The sequence below is a fragment of the Silene latifolia genome, chromosome 4 (assembly GCF_048544455.1).
Source record: "Silene latifolia isolate original U9 population chromosome 4, ASM4854445v1, whole genome shotgun sequence".
Lineage (NCBI taxonomy): Eukaryota > Viridiplantae > Streptophyta > Magnoliopsida > Caryophyllales > Caryophyllaceae > Silene > Silene latifolia.
The window spans coordinates 15389287-15409826 of NC_133529.1; the positions used below are offsets into that span (position 1 = coordinate 15389287).

At 43.1% G+C, this 20540-nt stretch overlaps 1 protein-coding gene across 1 annotated transcript; it reads right to left on the reverse strand.

The window, feature by feature from the left end:
* Positions 1 to 365: 365 nt before the first annotated feature.
* On the reverse strand, positions 366 to 1944 carry LOC141653096 (uncharacterized). The gene is made up of 2 exons (XM_074460738.1): positions 1769 to 1944; positions 366 to 1513 (listed from the first exon to the last, which is right to left on the reverse strand). Exon 2 carries the CDS (start codon positions 1511 to 1513, stop codon positions 563 to 565), a length of 951 nt encoding a protein of 316 aa, XP_074316839.1. The 5' UTR covers positions 1769 to 1944; the 3' UTR covers positions 366 to 562.
* Positions 1945 to 20540: the final 18596 nt, after the last annotated feature.

The window sequence follows — 20540 nt, forward strand, 5'->3', positions numbered from 1 at the left end:
GATGATATCCATTAAGACGGATATCTTTAAAACTCAATAAGTTTCGCTCAGACCTTTTCGAGAATAAGGCCTCATGAATATGGATTTTTGTACCATTTGGTAACATGAGGGATGCTTTTCCATACCCCTCAATTATGTTTGATGTCCCTGATATAGTATTGACATTAGCTGTGGCTAATGTTAAATGGGAGAAAAAACGTTTATTGCGGAGAATTGTATGTGTTGTTGCACTGTCTACGAGACAAATATCTTCACCATTTGCTATTAACTTTTTACTAGCAACGTCCATCATCCTTTAAGAAGAAAGAAAATGAATGAATGAATGATGATATAATAATAAAAAGGAGGGGGGGAAAACTAGAAGATGAGGTAATGAATTGTGGAAGAAAATCAAAATTCATTACTAAGGAGAACAACAAATTAACTCACTAGGTGAAATTAATTGTCCGAAAGATAAAACAAAAACAACAAACAGAAAAGAAAAAGAAAAAAAACAATTCATCCTAGACCAAGACAAACATGGTCATTTATTGAAAATAGCATCAAATTCTAGTAAATAGGCTTAGATATCGCCAATGAAAGTATCAATGTTATCAAATTCGCTATGATTTGCTGTAGCCTTGAAATCGGGAAGATCAAAATGGGCATTTTCATTTGGCACTTCAAACTGAGCAAAATTGGTTTCAACATTTTTTGCTTGAACCGAAGCCTTATAGAGATCGACAAGATGTTTTGGAGTACGACAAACGTTTGCCCAATGCCCTTGTGAGCCACATCGATGACATATAGTTTCATTTTTCTTCCCCTTCTTTTGATAGGAATTAGGACCAACCTTCTTTTTGTTAATGAATTTTTTAGGGCCTAACCCATGTTCATGCCTTTTCCCACCACTTTGAGCAACATTAGCATTTGCTTCAATAATAGGAATAGGCGATGAGCCTGTGGGATGAGTTTGGTGATTTTGCATTAGTAACTCGTTGTTCTGCTCAGCAACCAATAGACAAGAGATGAGCTCAGAATACTTTTTGAATTGACGCTCTCTATATTGTTGTTGGAGAACCAAGTTTGAAGCATGAAAAGTTGAATAAGTTTTCTCCAAAAGATCGGATTCAGTGATAGTTTCTCCGCATAATTTCAAACGAGAAACAATCTGAAAAAGTGCTGAATTATATTCAATGACACTTTTGAAATCTTGTAGACGAAGGTGCATCCATTCGTACCTTGCACGTGGAAGGATAACCGATTTTTGATGGTCAAAACGACCTTTTAATTCCATCCACAGAGTATACGGATCTTTCACTGTTAGATATTGTTCCTTTAGAGATTCGTCAAGATGACGACGGAGGAGAATCAATGCCTTAGAACGATCCTCAGTGGATGCATCGTTTCCTTCAACAATGGTGTCACCGAGAGAGTCGGCCTTGAGGTGGATTTCAGCATCCAAAATCCATGACAAATAATTCTTGCCCGATATGTCAAGAGCCGAAAATTCTAACTTTGAAAGGTTCGACATCTAGTAAAGTTAAGAGAAGTATGTTAATATAACGGGAGTTTTTTTTTTTTTTCATACTAGAAAATGACGGTAACCTTATACGAATGTAAAGAAATGGATGAAATAATTACCGCTCAATAGAATTGAAACAAGCCTGTAGAATATAGATAATAGTGCTTGTAGAAAAAAAAAATATTGCTTGCAACGTGAAAAAGAGATAAATGAATATGAACAAAAAATGTTGTACGAATGTAAAGAAATGGATGAAATAATTACCGCTCAATAGGTTGAGTTACGTGCTGATAACGTGTTATAGATTAATGAGAGAGAGAATGTATTTCTTATTGAATGTATTTTGAACAAATGACATAGCCTCTATATTTATAGGGCTTGGATACAATGGCATCTTACTTATAAGAGGTAAGGAAATATTTTCCCTACTATATTTCTTATTCTTACTACATTTATAACACTTTTTCTGGTGCGATTTTTATTAATGGTTAAAAATTATGATGTGTTATAGTTACTCAAATGTAATGAGGCATAATATTATCTATATTTGAAAGTTAAAAAGATTTAATTATACTATTTATCAAAGTTAAAAAGCTCATTATTGATTTGTTTGTGGATTCAAGATCTTTTTATGCAGCACTTGATTGTATTATAATTCTTAAATTTTCTATTTTAGTGCAAAGATTATCATTATATGACACATTAAAACCAATTTATGTATATTTAGAACCCATTTTATTGTCTTAAAATAAACATTATAATATCACTAATATAGTAATATATAATCGCTTTTATAAATATTTACGTGATTAATATTTGTATGGTATTGTTGTAACTAAGGTTTGTCATTAATACAAACTCCTATAAGAACTTTCTAAGATAATTTTTAAGCGATTCAAAATATTTTGGGTTGTACCCCTAAGTTTCAAATATGACTCATATTTATAATCATGTGATACCTCATCTCATGATAATCTTCTAATGTGGGACAATTTAACTATTTATATGTAGTATAATTACCACATCTACATTATTTTTCAAAGTGGGACTGATGGGGCATATTCTGCACCGCTGACCAAGTCAACACACTGAGCAAGGTCAAAGATATCCACAGCAAGTCAACGACTTAGACTGCCTAGCCGATGCAGCCCATCGGCCTGTTAGCCAGGGTCTCGGCCTGACAACTCGCCAGCCGGGACACATATCCGCGTACTTACATCCAAGACCCTCTGCCGGCCTGCCATAGGTCCATCGGCCGAGGGTAGAACGGTCTTTCCACCTGATAAGCCACTTGGCCACTTGGCCACTACGTGACAAAAGGTGAAAGCCTATAAATACTCCTCAACCTTCTTTGAGGAAAGGATCCAACACAACTTAACCTAAATTCACTATTCATCTGGTAATATCTCCCTTATCTCTCTACAATACACATCTAGCCAAGTAACGCGGCTTAATCCTTTAAGTTTACTGACTTGGGCGTCGGAGTGAGTACGTTTGGCACAAAGCCAAGCCCTCGGTTCGTTCATTGTTGCAGGAGAGGCCGAGGGAGACGATAGAAGCAAGGAGGGTTCAACCCAAGACATCATTCTACAAGCCACGGGTGGTAACGATACTTGCTCTGGAATTACACCCGGAACAATTGGCGCCGTCTGTGGGGATAGACACTAGAAGCTAGTCACATTCATTCCCAAACAAAATATAACACACAAAAAACCCACCCAAAAAGCTAAGAAAATGTCGAAACAACAAGACGCAGTCGTAACCGACGAAACCGCATTCTACCAAGACGATACTTTCAACAACTCCGGAGTCATACAGCCCTCCACCGGCGGTGTAATCCAACCGGAGTTCGGGATGCCATCAATACCCGACACGACGCTGCCAGCCAACCAGGTCACCATCATGGGACATGTGGTTGATGTAGCAAAACTGAAAATGCTCCTAGACCTAATTAGTAGTACGCCCGCTCACACTGTCACGCCGACAAGAGCGGCGGAAATCGTCCGGGAGAACAGGGCCCAAAACGTGACTCCGAGAAATTTGAACGGAGCACTAGGAGAAGCCGACCCAGTCAAGACGCCGGGGGAGCCCAAAGTGGGCGCGGTAGACCTAAGTCCTTCCCGCACTCGTGGGAGGACAGCGTCCCCGCCACACGAACGAGACTCACCCCGAAGGAGCCAGAGGAGTCCGACTCAGCAGAGTTGGAGAAGAAGTCCAAGTCGAAGAAGGAGCCCCTCCCGCTACGGGGGGAGGAGCCAGGTTAGGGACGCAAGGAGCCGATCGCCGCGTGTCGTTCGACACGTGGTCAGGCAGCCCCTCAACGCCTACGTCCTAGAAATCCCGGTGCCGAATAAGCTCAAGCTGCCACCTCTGTCATACAAGGGAGATAGTGATCCAGTCGACCACGCTGAGGCCTTCGAGTCTTACATGTCGGTATGGGAGCAGCCCGATGAGGTCTGGTGCCGAATTTTCCCAACAACTTTGCATGGGATGGCCCAGAGCTGGTACAAAGGGCTTCCCGATGGCTCGGTGTACTATTACGCCGACCTGAAGGGCGCTTTCCTAGCCCAGTACTCCTGCAATAAGAGAAGGGCCGTGGAGACATCTGACCTCCTGACTATCAGACAGGAGGGGGGAGTCTCTCCGGAGCTATGTGAAGAGGTTTGATGGAAAGGTCCAGCAGATTCGAGAAATTAATCCCGAGCTGGCGGCCTTCGCGCTGATGAAAGGCCTCCCGAGGGGAGCCTTAAAAAACGAGCTCATCAAGAGCGGAGGCCTGGGCCTGGACGCCGCCAGAAAGTTGGCCGACCAAGCCATCAAGGTGGAAGACTACCACAAGACCTGGGAAGATCCCCGCGAAGCCGAGCACTCAGAAAAGAAGAGTCACAGGCAGGACAGTCAGGACGAAGGACGCCGCGACAACAACGGCTCGCGGTCCGATGGAAGACGCCGTGAGAATAATAGATCACGGTCAGACAGATCCGACCGGAAGCAAGACTCGGCGGGCGCCGGGTGGAATTCAGGAACGTACCACCAGAGGCGGTATAGTGAAAAAACCCCTCTCGTCGTATCAGCCGCCGAAGTCTTCGCCCTGAGCAAAAACGAGGGCCAGAAGTGGGAGAGACCCCCCAAGCCAAAAAGTGACGGTGACACGAGCCAGTACTGTGAGTACCACGGCCACACCGGCCATTTAACCAACGACTGCCGCCATCTAAAGAATGCCATAGAGGAACTGATCCGGAAGGGAAGCCTCGGCAAGTATGTTGCAAAAGGCCAAAAGACTGACGCCGGCAGCTCAGATAAGAAGTCCGTCTTCGAGCGAATAGGAGTGATTCATGTTGTCATCGGAGGCAACGAGAACGGAGGGTCCGCTCATGGGCACAAACGACACCTAAACGAGCTATATCAGGCCATCAACTTTGTGCCCAAATCAGGGATCCCCTCTGCAAACATCCCCGATATGACTATTGGAAGAAAGGACTACGAAGGGGTCATCGCCCCTCACAGCGACCCGCTTGTAGTCAATTTGGACATATCCAACCACCTGGTCAAGAGGTGCCTAGTTGACACAGGCGCATACACGAACATCATGTTTAGAGAGTGCTTTCTCGGCCTCGGCCTGAAGATCAAGGACTTGAGCCCCTGCACCAACCCCCTATACAGCTTCTCTGGGGCCGGCCTGGTGCCGCTGGGATCAATCAGGCTCCCGGTGACGTTCGGCGAAAAGAACGTGGCTAAAAACGTCCTAGCTGAGTTCGTCGTCATTGACGGCTCGTCCGCCTACAACGTTCTCATAGGTCGAGTCACCCTGAGCGAGGCCGACGCAGTAATGTCCATCCGGGCCCTAACACTGATGTATGTCTCGCACCGGGAAGCGCATAAGCTCGTCTCCAAAGACGAGAAGGATGAGGTGGTCAACGTCCAGATAGCTGCCCGAGGTTGCAACATGCAATCCCTCAAAGAGGCGAGGAAGTCCGAAAAAGGAAAAAGCCCGTCCTTACAGCAGGAGGGCGACCTCATGGATACAATTAGTGGCTGACCGGGGAGGTGTGCCAGCGATGAGCCGTTAGGGCATTGGTAATCTCGTAGAAGTTTATGTAGCTGCGGAGGTGTCCAAAATTGCTGTGGACACCCCAACGCATGTTTTTACCTAATGAAAACCATCCAAGCCTTCCATCAAAGCAAAATTTTCCCGCCAGTTACCTATCGAGAAATAGACGCCGGCTCACACTGTCATACCGACAAGAGCGGCAGTCTCCATCAAGAATCTAGCGCCGTCGCAGTCACCCCAAGTAGTAGACGCCACTAGATCACCCCAAGAGGTTTGATGCCGTCGCAGTCACTCCAAGTGGTAGACGCCACGTAACACGCTATCGAGAAATAGACGCCGGCTCACACTGTCATACCGACAAGAGCGGCAGTCTCCATCAAGAATCTAGCGCCGTCGCAGTCACCCCAAGTAGTAGACGCCACTAGCGATCACCCCAAGAGGTTTGATGCCGTCGCAGTCACTCCAAGTGGTAGACGCCACGTAACACGCTATCGAGAAATAGACGCCGGCTCACACTGTCATACCGACAAGAGCGGCAGTCTCCATCAAGAATCTAGCGCCGTCGCAGTCACCCCAAGTAGTAGACGCCACGGCAGTCACCCCAAGAGGTTTGATGCCGTCGCAGTCACTCCAAGTGGTAGTGTAACACCCCGGTTTATGAAGGAGCCTTTAGCAAGACATTCCCTAATAAACCGGACTGTTACCATCTCGGTTTCCCGAGGTAGTGAATAACAAAGTACAACAATACCAAAGTACTTTAAATTAAAACTTAACGGTTACGTGTTTATTACAAATTATCCAACTAATACTTAATATAAGATAAATACAACCCGCAGCGGAAAATAAACTAAGTGATAAAATCTTCTATGTGGTCTAGACTTCTAGGTAGATTGGCCAAGTCCTCACGCATCCCATAGCTCCCAAGTCAGCTAATCTTTAGTACCACAATCTGCTCCCCATTATGGTTCATCACAGGTGTTCACGAATACACAGGGTCAACCACGAGGTTGAGTAGGGAAAACAATGAAACAATAAATATGATATGCATGCTCCTCCGTCACCTCCATCTCCATCTCCATCTCAACTCATATCTCATACCCCGGACAACCCAGCCATACCGATCCCCGGTAGACTATAAATATCGACCGTAGCCGATCTGCCAGCTCGCAGCTGAGGACACCAGGGCAAGTCCTGCAGAACCCGCCTGGGCCTTATCACAACATCACATCGTATCACAACATCGTCACCACCACATCCTCCTCCAACTCCAATGCATATGAAATGCTCAATGAGAATTAATGCAATGCAATATGTATATAAATCACTGAACTGATAAATCACAAAGTCATGCCAGTTACCCGATGTTGTGATATCATACTCAATACGATAAATTCAGTCAATCACTTCCCGTATATAAATCATAACGTAAGTCAACAACCAGGAATCAAGTCAACACAACTCAACAACGACGATAATAAGACAAGTGTATTTCCCTACCTCAGTACTGCAGTCAAATGGACAGATGCCCAATAATATTCCATCACAAAATCGTCCTCTGAAAGATAAATAATGATAACAATTACTCAACTATTCCCGTTCCCAAAATAGAGAGTTATTAAAGATAGAATTTCTTAAAATGAAAACTTTCCCGATATAGTAACCTTTCTCTTTTAACAAACCCGACTCAAAAACCCGTCACTAGTTAATTAATTATTATTTTATTTTAATTAACTCGGAACTTAAACCAACACGATAATTTTAAACGAGTTATACGATTTAAGAAAACCCGAATCCAACATAGAACAACTCAACCCGTCTTTAATTATTTAATAACTCGGGAATTAAATTGAATAAATTAATTAAAAGACTCGGGACTTATATTAATTAATTAAGAATACGATTCATTAACGAATTCTAGTGATTAAACTTATGACCAAAACCCGTTTCAAAACTAAAACAACCCGACTCTCACTACCCACACTTCGCTCTCGCCCACACTCACCATGCGTCGCCTGAACCACCACCACCACCACCAGCCGTGGTACCCACACTGACCCAGCCACCAACAACCCAGCCCCAGCTGGTCGACTCCCGCCGGCGAGTTGAACCAGGGCCGTCATTTGGCCTGGTTCACCGCCGAACCTCACCAACACCCACTGTTTCCCCTCTCACCACCACCGCAACCATCACTGAATCCCTGTCAAACCACCACGGCTATGCTCGCCGTCAGCCCACCAACACAGACACAGTGGCACCACCATTTCGACCTCCCCCGAGTCCACGGTGGTGCCACCCCAACACTACTCGTCTAACTCGCCTGAAAACTGCATTTAAACTCGTTTGTTACCCCCTATGTCGATGCCGCCTATTACTGCCACCCTAACCACCTACAACCACCCCAACAACCACCAAATTACTCGCCACTCACCACACTACTCATATAACCCGTCAACAACCACCCTTACTACCTCTCTAAGTCACGCAACACCCTCCAAAAACCCGACACTAATTCGAAAAAAACAGAGGAGGGAGTTGGCTGCTTACCTTTCCGCCGCCATAGCTACCACCAGGGCCGCCCACGAACGTCGACATTCATCCCTATCTCTTCCTTGCTGCACCGACACCACCCCTGCTCTCTCTCTCTCTCTCGTTTTGCGTGAAGATAGAAGTTGGAGATGATGAAAGGAGGGAGGCGGCTGAGGGAAGAGGGAGGCGGTTGTGAGAGAGGTACTATTAGGTTTAGGTTTATGGTTAGGGTTAGGGTTAATGTTTAGGGTTTAGTTGGGCTTTAGGGTTTAAATGGGTGACAGTTATTGGGCACTCAACGGTTACCTCACAATTCGAATCCTATATAAACCCGTCTTAATTAACTTAGCTCGATAACTTAACGTATTTATCGACTCAACAATTAACCCGATATAATTAGTAATATAAAATGTATATTAAATAATATTTCATAATATCCATTTAATAATATCCGTTTAATTAATTATATAAAATACGGGGTATTACAGTCTTCCCCCCTTAAAATGAACTTCGTCCCGAAGTTCGCTCCCATACTCAAACAACAGGAAGGTATTGTATATTGTACTTACGGACGTCACGCAATTCTAACACGGTTAACACACTTTTGACTCATCAATTAAACGTAACAATACGGAATGTTACATTCTGCCCTCCTAAAAATAAACTTCGTCCCGAAGTTTAACTCATCTTTTTCTTAATCCAATTAACTACAACTAATAACTACCTGCGAACACAAATGTATAACAACTAAATTATTCATCTGAGAACACCGTCATCTTCCTTCTAAATTCCGATCTCAAACTCAAGTAACTCAATAACCATGGTCTCACTGGACCGCAAACGTAACTCGGCACAAAGGCCCCACAACTCAATACTAGTGGCCAATCTCAATCTCAATATCAATAGTTTAACTACACTCTTCTTTTACACATCAACCACTAACAGAAGCATGAATAAAACATATAGAACTCATTTGCATGGATACCCCACAACGAAACATCTACTTGGTCAAAACTATCATCTACAAACAAGTGCAACATAAACATTAAGATTTTACAATCCTACCCGACTAGAAACATGGTTACGTCCTCGTAACCTCTTTTCAATTTTCATATACCTATACAACAAAATCATTATCAACCACATGTGACAGGAAAGAATACATGATAAGGGATTGCGCATCAACATTAAGGTCGAAACGGGGTTTTATTAAGGAATTAACTGATTGTCAACAAGTAGCATTTATTACTAGCTCATGATTAACTTAAAAACACAACATCAAACTAAAAGAACAACAAGAAAGGAACCAAGGTTTACACGGTTTCACAACTAAACAAATTTGATGATCAATTATAGACTATGAACGAGCGAGAGCAAAATCAACAAAACAATTTAAGAACTTCTCACATTTGTAAACATATCACAGAAATAGATCTACCACTACTATCTATCACAACCACAGGATCTTATTGACACGTCCATTCAACCCTTTACTCACTCACTGGTTTAGATCACGAATTAGGTCGATGAATTTAAGCAATCAACAACATACCCATAATTCATACTTTAAATTATAAAAATTGTTTGCACGATATCAATTCTGAAAACATGTTTCCCAATAAAAGTAACTACATATGATCTATGACAACGACAACATTACTTCCATATCACACCTATGTTTCACATTTTAGCGACCATATCATTCAATTGTTTCCAGCAACTTAGTATAATTCATTCTCAGCAAAATAAGAGATATTGTATAAATAGTTTAAACATATACATTTGCCATCATATACTTTGTAGAACACTAGCTATGATAAAAGATTAGCAACTTGAACAACTTCTCTGATTTGCATGATTGAATAATTAGGCAACTCGTAGGCTCGATTAAATGTAACTATAATGACTATCATTTAAACCAATGCATATCATGTGTATCATCAAAAGAGTTATCCCATTATAATTGCCAACATAGTTATCATGACGATTTTTATTATAATATAATTGATAGTAACGACTCGAGAATATAGATATGCCAATTGTCATGTTATATCAAACAGTTTCCTTTATATCACACCCATACAATTGCAAGAATCACTTTAGCATTTTATGACAATATAATAACGAACATATTCAATAAGGAATAACAACATTATTTATTATCATGTTATAGTTTTAGGTCCAACTGAAATAATTTAATGTGATGAAGGTAATAAATATAACTATTGGCACACAACTCATATGAAAGACATTAGAACTTAGATGCATCCTACATGTGTGAACATTTGGACATACTCATTACTATCATCCATGTGTAAACATTTAGACATAATTATTATAATTATTCATGCGAGTATATTAGAACAATCAAATTAACTTTTAACGCCATCAACTTTACCAAGATATGAGAACATAGTTTTATATTTATATATATCCGACCACCATGCAAATATGATGAACATACTAGAGATATTACAACATGCCAAACATACATAAATATGCAACAACTGGACTCGTATAAAATATTTCACCCTTGATTAAGAATCAATTTAAGCGATCCAATTTTACTCGCGCGATCATGCCAACAATGTTATCAACTAGACTTTAATTTTTTTTATCGCCTGTTAAGATACATAACCACTGAACATGCGTGCTACTATCATCATATAAAACATTATAAGATCACATTAATAAGGCTCATGAAATAACCAAACAATTATATGAAAACTCACATAGTACGCACATTTTACAAGTCATGATTCACGTTGTAACTTTCAAAAATCACAAATAAATAACCGTCCAACGAATACTTGAGTTAGATTACTTTTTATAACATACCGAGAGTTAAAAACACAGGGGAAAAAGAATTATGTCTAAAGCACAAGAATTTCATTTTTAAAGCATTTTACAACTCAGTTGTTCCAAATAAGTATGTGACGGCAATTGGTTCGAAACTTGGGTCAGTTTGCAAAACGTACCAGTTAATATAGAAACATCAAGAATTTTCGTGGCTTAACAATTTGAAAACATATGCGAATCTTCTGATCGATGGAGTTGGAATTATGCAAAAATTATCAATACAATTTAAATGAGGATTTTTACAAAATTATTGGTCAAAACATCACTGCACAGGAACTTCCTGACCACAGCCCACTAAAATATTTATTACTCCTAATCCGTATATCATATAAGCATGAAACCAACGCCAAATGAATACTGACTCACGAGGCTATCTCTCACAAAATTTTCATCCATAGGGGATTAACAGAAAAGAAATGACAGCAAGATCAATTAGGGAGTAAAATCAAACAAACGTGTTTCATCACTAGGTCATTCATCTACTATGTTCCAAGCTCTTACAACCACACTATCGATACTAACTCATCCTAACTTAAATCTCACACTGTATACCTTCGTAACATCTACTCCTTAAATCTAATCACGATTGTTATGACTAGAAATATGCAATTCAATAGTGTTTCTTATTACTATCACAAGACTATACTAGCATGGCTTTGGGATCACATAACCGCATATCACTAAACATAATAGTACTATCAGCACATCATTCAACATCCACCTAGGTAAATATCATAATTTCGTAATTATTTTCACACTCACGATTACCACATTCCAACACTTCATTGATTATCAATCTGAACACGAAGATTTATTTCTCATTTCCACAACATCATATGATCACATCATCATTCATACAAAATACTTACCGTAACGTTGTCCTGTAGAATGGTTAGAACATATGGGCCTCAAGGTGTACATCCACTCGATTATATTCAAGGTTTTCCTTCTAACTACCCATTCACTCAATTTCTCTCGGGTTACCTGGTTCAAAACTGAGAGGGCAAAAGAGCACGTATTAAGGGCGCCTTCTTAACCGCACTGTGAGCTCCTACCAGTCTATTCCCAGGGGTTCATTTTACTTGGACACATCCTACGTTCATTGGGTTCATTGGGTTAGGCCTGAGGATCGTTCGCTCTGATACCACTTTGTAACACCCCGGTTTATGAAGGAGCCTTTAGCAAGACATTCCCTAATAAACCGGACTGTTACCATCTCGGTTTCCCGAGGTAGTGAATAACAAAGTACAACAATACCAAAGTACTTTAAATTAAAACTTAACGGTTACGTGTTTATTACAAATTATCCAACTAATACTTAATATAAGATAAATACAACCCGCAGCGGAAAATAAACTAAGTGATAAAATCTTCTATGTGGTCTAGACTTCTAGGTAGATTGGCCAAGTCCTCACGCATCCCATAGCTCCCAAGTCAGCTAATCTTTAGTACCTGTCAAATCTGCTCCCCATTATGGTTCATCACAGGTGTTCACGAATACACAGGGTCAACCACGAGGTTGAGTAGGGAAAACAATGAAACAATAAATATGATATGCATGCTCCTCCGTCACCTCCATCTCCATCTCCATCTCAACTCATATCTCATACCCCGGACAACCCAAACCATACCGATCCCGGTAGACTATAAATATCGACCGTAGCCGATCGCATTTCCTTGTTGAGGACACCAGGGCAAGTCTGCAGAACCCGCCTGGGCCTTATCACAACATCACATCGTATCACAACATCGTCACCACCACATCCTCCTCCAACTCCAATGCATATGAAATGCTCACGATAATTAATGCAATGCAATATGTATATAAATCATCGAATCGATAAATCACAAAGTCATGCCGATTTACCCGATGTTGTGATATCATACTCAATACGATAAATTCAGTCAATCACTTCCGTATATAAATCATAACGTAAATCAACAACCAGGAATCAAGTCAACACAACTCAACAACGACGATAATAAGACAAGTGTATTTCCCTACCTCAGTACTGCAGTCAAATGGACAGATGCCCAATAATATTCCATCACAAAATCGTCATCTGAAAGATAAATAATGATAACAATTACTCAACTATTCCCGTTCCCAAAATAGAGAGTTATTAAAGATAGAATTTCTTAAAATGAAAACTTTCCCGATATAGTAACCTTTCTCTTTTAACAAACCCGACTCAAAAACCCGTCACTAGTTAATTAATTATTATTTTATTTTAATTAACTCGGAACTTAAACCAACACGATAATTTTAAACGAGTTATACGATTTAAGAAAACCCGAATCCAACATAGAACAACTCAACCCGTCTTTAATTATTTAATAACTCGGGAATTAAATTGAATAAATTAATTAAAAGACTCGGGACTTATATTAATTAATTAAGAATACGATTCATTAACGAATTCTAGTGATTAAACTTATGACCAAAACCCGTTTCAAAACTAAAACAACCCGACTCTCACTACCCACACTTCGCTCTCGCCCACACTCACCATGCGTCGCCTGAACCACCACCACCACCACCAGCCGTGGTACCCACACCGACCCTTGACCACCAACAACCCAGCCCCACTGGTCGACTCCGCCGGCGAGTTGAACCAGGGCCGTCATTTGGCCTGGTTCACCGCCGAACCTCACCAACACCCACTGTTTCCCCTCTCACCACCACCGCAACCATCATCGAATCCTGTCAAACCACCACGGCTATGCTCGCCGTCACCCCCCACCAACACAGATACGGTGGCACCACCATTTCGACCTCCCCGAGTCCACGGTGGTGCCACCCCAACACTACTCGTCTAACTCGCCCGAAAACCGCATTTAAACTCGTTTGTTACCCCTATGTCGATGCCGCCTAATACGCCACCCTAACCACCTACAACCACCCCAACAACCACCAAATTACTCGCCACTCACCACACTACTCATATAACCCGTCAACAACCACCCTTACTACCTCTCTAAGTCACGCAACACCCTCCAAAAACCCGACACTAATTCGAAAAACAGAGGAGGGAGTTGGTCGCTTACCTTTCCGCCGCCATAGCTACCACCAGGGCCGCCCACGAACGTCGACATTCATCCCTATCTCTTCCTTGCTGCACCGACACCACCCCTGCTCTCTCTCTCTCTCGTTTTGCGTGAAGATAGAAGTTGGAGATGATGAAAGGAGGGAGGCGGCCGAGGAAGAGGGAGGCGGTTGTGAGAGAGGTACTATTAGGTTTAGGTTTATGGTTAGGGTTAGGGTTAATGTTTAGGGTTTAGTTGGGCTTTAGGGTTTAATGGGCTGGACGAGTTATTGGGCAGCTCAATCGGTTACCTCACAATTCGAATCCTATATAAACCCGTCTTAATTAACTTAGCTCGATAACTTAACGTATTTATCGACTCAACAATTAACCCGATATAATTAGTAATATAAAATGTATATTAAATAATATTTCATAATATCCATTTAATAATATCCGTTTAATTAATTATATAAAATACGGGGTATTACAGGTAGACGCCACGTAACACGCTATCGAGAAATAGACGCCGGCTCACACTGTCATACCGACAAGAGCGGCAGTCTCCATCAAGAATCTAGCGCCGTCGCAGTCACCCCAAGTAGTAGACGCCACGGCAGTCACCCCAAGAGGTTTGATGCCGTCGCAGTCACTCCAAGTGGTAGACGCCACGTAACACGCTATCGAGAAATAGACGCCGGCTCACACTGTCATACCGACAAGAGCGGCAGTCTCCATCAAGAATCTAGCGCCGTCGCAGTCACCCCAAGTAGTAGACGCCACGGCAGTCACCCCAAGAGGTTTGATGCCGTCGCGTTATCCTCCAAGTGGTAGACGCCACGTAACACGCTATCGAGAAATAGACGCCGGCTCACACTGTCATACCGACAAGAGCGGCAGTCTCCATCAAGAATCTAGCGCCGTCGCAGTCACCCCAAGTGGTAGACGCCACGGCAGTCACCCCAAGAGGTTTGATGCCGTCGCAGTCACTCCAAGTGGTAGACGCCACAGCCGTCATTAACAGGAAGCAGACGTCGGCTCACACTGTCATACCGACAAGAGCGGCAACCTCTGCCAAGAAACCAACGCCGGCTCCCACGGTCAATCCGACAAAAGCGGCAATCACCCTCGTAAGACGGATACCACGACAGTAACGGCCATCTCACACTACGCTCGCAAAAACAAACGAAGTGTCTTGGAAGCGTTGAAACACAGTTGAGATACGCATTCTAAAACGGCCCCGGCCAAGCCGAGGCGGAAACAAAAGGGACGCTCAATTAGGAATACAGGAAGACAACTCTGACAAAGATGAGATAAAGACCTCGGCCAGGCCGAAGGCGAAAGAAACGAACTATTATTAGAAGATAAGTTACAAGTAAGATTACAAGTGAAAAGAATACAGACGACGGCCGTCCCCACAGGGATAAGCCGAAACACAACCTACCGAGGTCGTACAAAAAAGAGGCAAAAACTACCATTATGTTCATGTACCAAGAGATAGCGGGGAGGAAGGGATGAGTAATTGGCCCCCGGACGGCTAAAGCAGATCTGCTGTAAACTTGTTCTCATCAAGCCGCATCTTCCTCAGTGGGCAACCCAAAGCGACTTTTCTAGCGACCTCGGCCTTTTGGCGGCGGCCTGTTTGCCCTCATCCTTTCGGCTTCTTCCTTAGCCACCCGAGCCCTCTCGGAAGAGTCGCTTTCTCGCCGCCTCCTCTCCATCTTCGCCTTCACCGCCTCCTTGGCCTCCTCCACCGCGGCTTTCTCCTTAGCCTCGAGCTTGTCATCAAGCAGCGCGTCGAACCGCCCCACGGAAGGAACCATCAAGAGGGAAAAGCTCCCGATAACTTCCCTAGCAAGCATCTTCGGCCAAATCCGGAACTTGGCGCACAATTTGGGAAGCATGCCGGCCTCGGCATCTCGATGTCCGCCTCCTTTTGCTTGATGATGGCCTCTTTGCCCCGAACCACCTCCGCCCGAGCCTTAAACAGCCCCAGGACTCGTTCTCTGCTGGAGGTAGAGGTCGGCGCGCCCCCGAACGAGCTCACATTTCCTCGCGGCTTCGCGCCGGCGGCCGCAGCCTCGGCCTTAGCCCTCTCAAAGAAGGACCTCCTTTTCGGCGTCCTCCTAAGTTTTCTCTCACCGAGAGCGCCTTCTCGCTTCTCCCGAGCCTCTCGCTCATTGAGGAGACCCAACTTCGCCGATGCGACCACCGCTTAGTGGCATTACGCTCTTGAACAGCCCGAGCCACGGCCTTCTCTTGCTCCGTGAGACGAGCACTGGTAACCACGTTCCACCTCGCCGACTCCCCTAATTAGCTTCGTGCCCTCCTCTATAAGCTCGGAGACGGAAACCTTTCGGGATGAAGGGACGGTGGTGACAATTTGACCACTAGCCTGCGGGCCGGGAGACGAAAGCCTTTCGGGATGAAGGGTTGACGGTGGTGCCTTGATCACCAACCTGTGCAGAGGACCCCACCGCCTGCTGCCCAACGTGTGCAATAGCCGACTGCGGCTGGTCTGCAGAAATTCAATTAAAACATCAGTATCAACATTGACCTATTAGAAACACCTAATGGCACGGCTAAATTTAAGCCACAAGCTAGATAGGTACCATGTTTGGCCTTCTTGACCGGAGAAGGCACTTCCTGGCCAGCGGTAGAAGCTGTCCCTTTCCTCTTACGGATAAGGGGAGATCCCTCTGCGTCAGAATCCCCCTCATCGGGAATATCAACAATCTCCACCTTCTTAAGGGAGGGGATGGGAGTTGGAACCGGAGTCGACGCCGTTACCGATGAAGACTTTGTTTTCCGCGTCCGACGCACCACGCCGCTAACAACCCTCGCCTGCGCCTCCTCCTTGCTCAAGACCTTCAGTCGCTGTTCCATAAGGTCGTTCGGCGACATCCTGCGGTCATGGGCTAGAGCCTTGGGATGCAAGTTAGCAACGGTTTTATCTTTGTGCGGCCCATTCTCCGAAGAAGATCCTCGGATAGGTCCGGTCCAAAGTGGTGCAAAAGGAACAAAGCAAGAGTCAAGCAGAAGAAATAAATCGAAGTTCGAAAATAAAGAAACATTGAGAGCGTCGATGGGCCTCACACCGACCCCACTCACCCCGTGCTAGGGCCGGTATGAGGCCGACATAGCAGAGCGGCTCATCCTGAAGAATGATCTGCGTCGGGGGAATCCATCTTTCGCATCCCCTCTTGTCCACCTCAAAGAGCCTCATTGCCGGACCTCTCATCCTCCTTGAGAACGACCCCGCTAGCATCCATTTTAAGATGCTTCCGAGTGACCCATCCGTCATGCTCCGCCCTAGTCTCACACCGCAAGTTAAACGATCTTTGGAAGGAGCGGGCAATGATAGTCATCCAAGCACTTTAACGTACACCCACCGACCTTGCCGGTCCTTGCAAGAAGAGAGTTTGTCAGCAGAGACATAACCCTGCTCCGTTTGTACACTGTACCACCCGACGCGGCCAGAGATTGACGGTTTGAGATGATGAAGTCGGCGGAATAAATTTACCGTCGGGGCCTCTCCCTTAAAAAGATAAAGCCAGACAAAACCAGTTATGGTCCTCATGGCCAGCGGGTGCAGTTGGGCAACAGCAACGTTCATGGCTCTAATTATGGCCACAACGTACCCATTCAGCGGAAACCGGAGCCCGTACCCCAAATGCCGCAGGTATACGCCAAGATCAGCCGGCGGAGGGGCAAGACACGGCTGACCCTCCTCGGGGATAACAATTTCGTATCCCCTACCAAAGAAAAATGATCCTCAAAAAGTTTCCCCGGAACAACGGGCAAGCTTACGGGACCAAGCATTATCAAGACGGATCTTACAGACATAGCCGTGATCCATGACGTACTGTCTCCCCTCACTCGGACGAGACCTTTCCGCATCATCACCAAGATCACCAAAAGAGTCAGAATCCTCCCATTCCTCCAGAATTTGAGGATCAACTTCGAGAGAGAGGGAGACCTAGGGCCCCCGACGCAGTTTACTAGGTCCAAAGATCGCAGAAGACATGATTCACAACAAATTACTAGCAAGAAAAATAAAAAGTTTGCTTGTTTACCTTAAAGAATAACACTCGCCGGATCAAATATTCCGAAGATTAAGAAGAAGGCAACCCTTGAAAGTTTGGAGAGATGAAGATTTTAGAGAAAATTTTCGAAAATAAAATGGAGGCCAAAATCGCGGAATAACTGCCCTATTTATAGAGAAAAGCCCATGGAGAAGGACCAATCAGGGCTGACCCATGAAGCGTCAACAATCAAAGCAAACACACACGTGTCAAGCATGCAACCGCTGGATGTCAATCGTTGCAAGCGGTTGAATGTCAATCAATGCAACATGTGACCAAGCGTCTTCAACACGCCTATTCACATCTCTTCGACCGTTCATCTCCCACAAATTCCTAGGTATCTAGTCTCCACGCTCACCGATCAACCAAGCCAGGAAGCACCGGCCGGGGGCAATCAAAGTCAACCGGCACTCTCAGCCCTGGTCTCGGCCAGCGCCATGTTCTTTTCCACATCGGATACCCTTTACGCATCCATGTGGAGGGGGGATATGGTATATGGTACGGCCTAACAAGAGCCCCGCCGATATACAAGAAGACACCGATACAGAAAAGTTTGCGAAATTTACTTAGTGCAGAATAAATGCTCAGCATACATCGGAGCCCATACCACGGCATAGACTACGCTGGGGGCAAATTGATGGGGCATATTCTGCACCGCTGACCAAGTCAACACACTGAGCAAGGTCAAAGATATCCACAGCAAGTCAACGACTTAGACTGCCTAGCCGATGCAGCCCATCGGCCTGTTAGCCAGGGTCTCGGCCTGACAACTCGCCAGCCGGGACACATATCCGCGTACTTACATCCAAGACCCTCTGCCGGCCTGCCATAGGTCCATCGGCCGAGGGTAGAACGGTCTTTCCACCTGATAAGCCACTTGGCCACTTGGCCACTACGTGACAAAAGGTGAAAGCCTATAAATACTCCTCAACCTTCTTTGAGGAAAGGATCCAACACAACTTAACCTAAATTCACTATTCATCTGGTAATATCTCTCTTATCTCTCTACAATACACATCTAGCCAAGTAACGCGGCTTAATCCTTTAAGTTTACTGACTTGGGCGTCGGAGTGAGTACGCTTGGCACAAAGCCAAGCCCTCAGTTCGTTCATTGTTGCAGGAGAGGCCGAGGGAGACGATAGAAGCAAGGAGGGTTCAACCCAAGACATCATTCTACAAGCCACGGGTGGTAACGATACTTGCTCTGGAATTACACCCGGAACAGGGACAAACAAATATGTACAAATAATATGATACTATATTCTAATGCTAGCATTTATTTACCACGAATCTAATTATATAATTTTTCAAAAAAAAAAAATTATGTTACTTTTTTGTTAAATGAGATGTATAAGTTTTTATACAAAAATTATAAACATCACTTTGACATAATATAAAACATATATATCCTATCGTCGAGATAATGATATAAACTCTTAAGAGCTCTCCAAAATAATGCTTAAGAGACTAAGAAGGTTTTGGGTTGGTATTTAGGTTCTAAGGATGCCTTCGATTTATAATCATATGATCACCCACCTTATGCTAAACTTTCAATCTGGGACAATTCTATTATTTATATGTAATATATTCACCACACCAACATATTTTTCAATGTGGGACAAATAACATACTTAGAAATACACCATCTGTTTCGCACATAATTCAACATCTAACCCGGGTTAATAATAATGAGCAAATACTATACTCCCTCGATTCAAGACCAAATACAACATCCCTTTTTCATACTATTCATGAACGAATAGAATCTTTACGCTTTTTGCAATATGTAAGACAAAATATGATCATGTGGGATCTTATTTGATTCACCTATAAAGTACAATGAGAATATCAAATTTTTAATTTTTTTTATAATGTAAAATTAAAGATATTTACGTTGTAATTTGTGTCTTGACAAGTGTGTAAATGAAAATGTTGTATTTGGTCTTGAATGGAGGGAGTACTATTTATTAATATTAGTACATTTTTTTATAATATTTATTGACAAATGAGATGTATAAGTTTTTATATAAAGATTATAAACATAACTTGAATATAATACATAATATAGAAAAAATATGTATATATCATACTGTGAAGATAATGATATAAACTCTTAAGAGCTCTTCAAAACAATACCTTAAGAGACTCAAAAGGTTTTTGGTTGGTATTTAGGTTCCAATGATGATTTCTATTTATAATCATAGGATTACCCACCTTATGTTAATCTTTCGATGTGGGACAATTTATAATTTATACTTATTATAAACACCACACTAACATTGTTTTTCGCTGTGGGACATACAACATATTAAAAAAAAGTACACCATCTTTAATACTTGTATGTACAAATCATATGAAATTTATACTCTAATGAAAGCATTTTTTACCACGAATCTAATTACATTATCTTCATAATTTTTATAACAACATTTTTTTGCCAAATGAAATGTCAAAGTTTTTATATAAAAATTAGAAACTTCTCATGAATA

What these genes read in the sequence shown, in the direction of transcription:
- LOC141653096 (XM_074460738.1), bottom strand. Translation starts at nt 1,513, where the DNA reads ATGTCGAACCTTTCAAAGTTAGAATTTTCGGCTCTTGACATATCGGGC.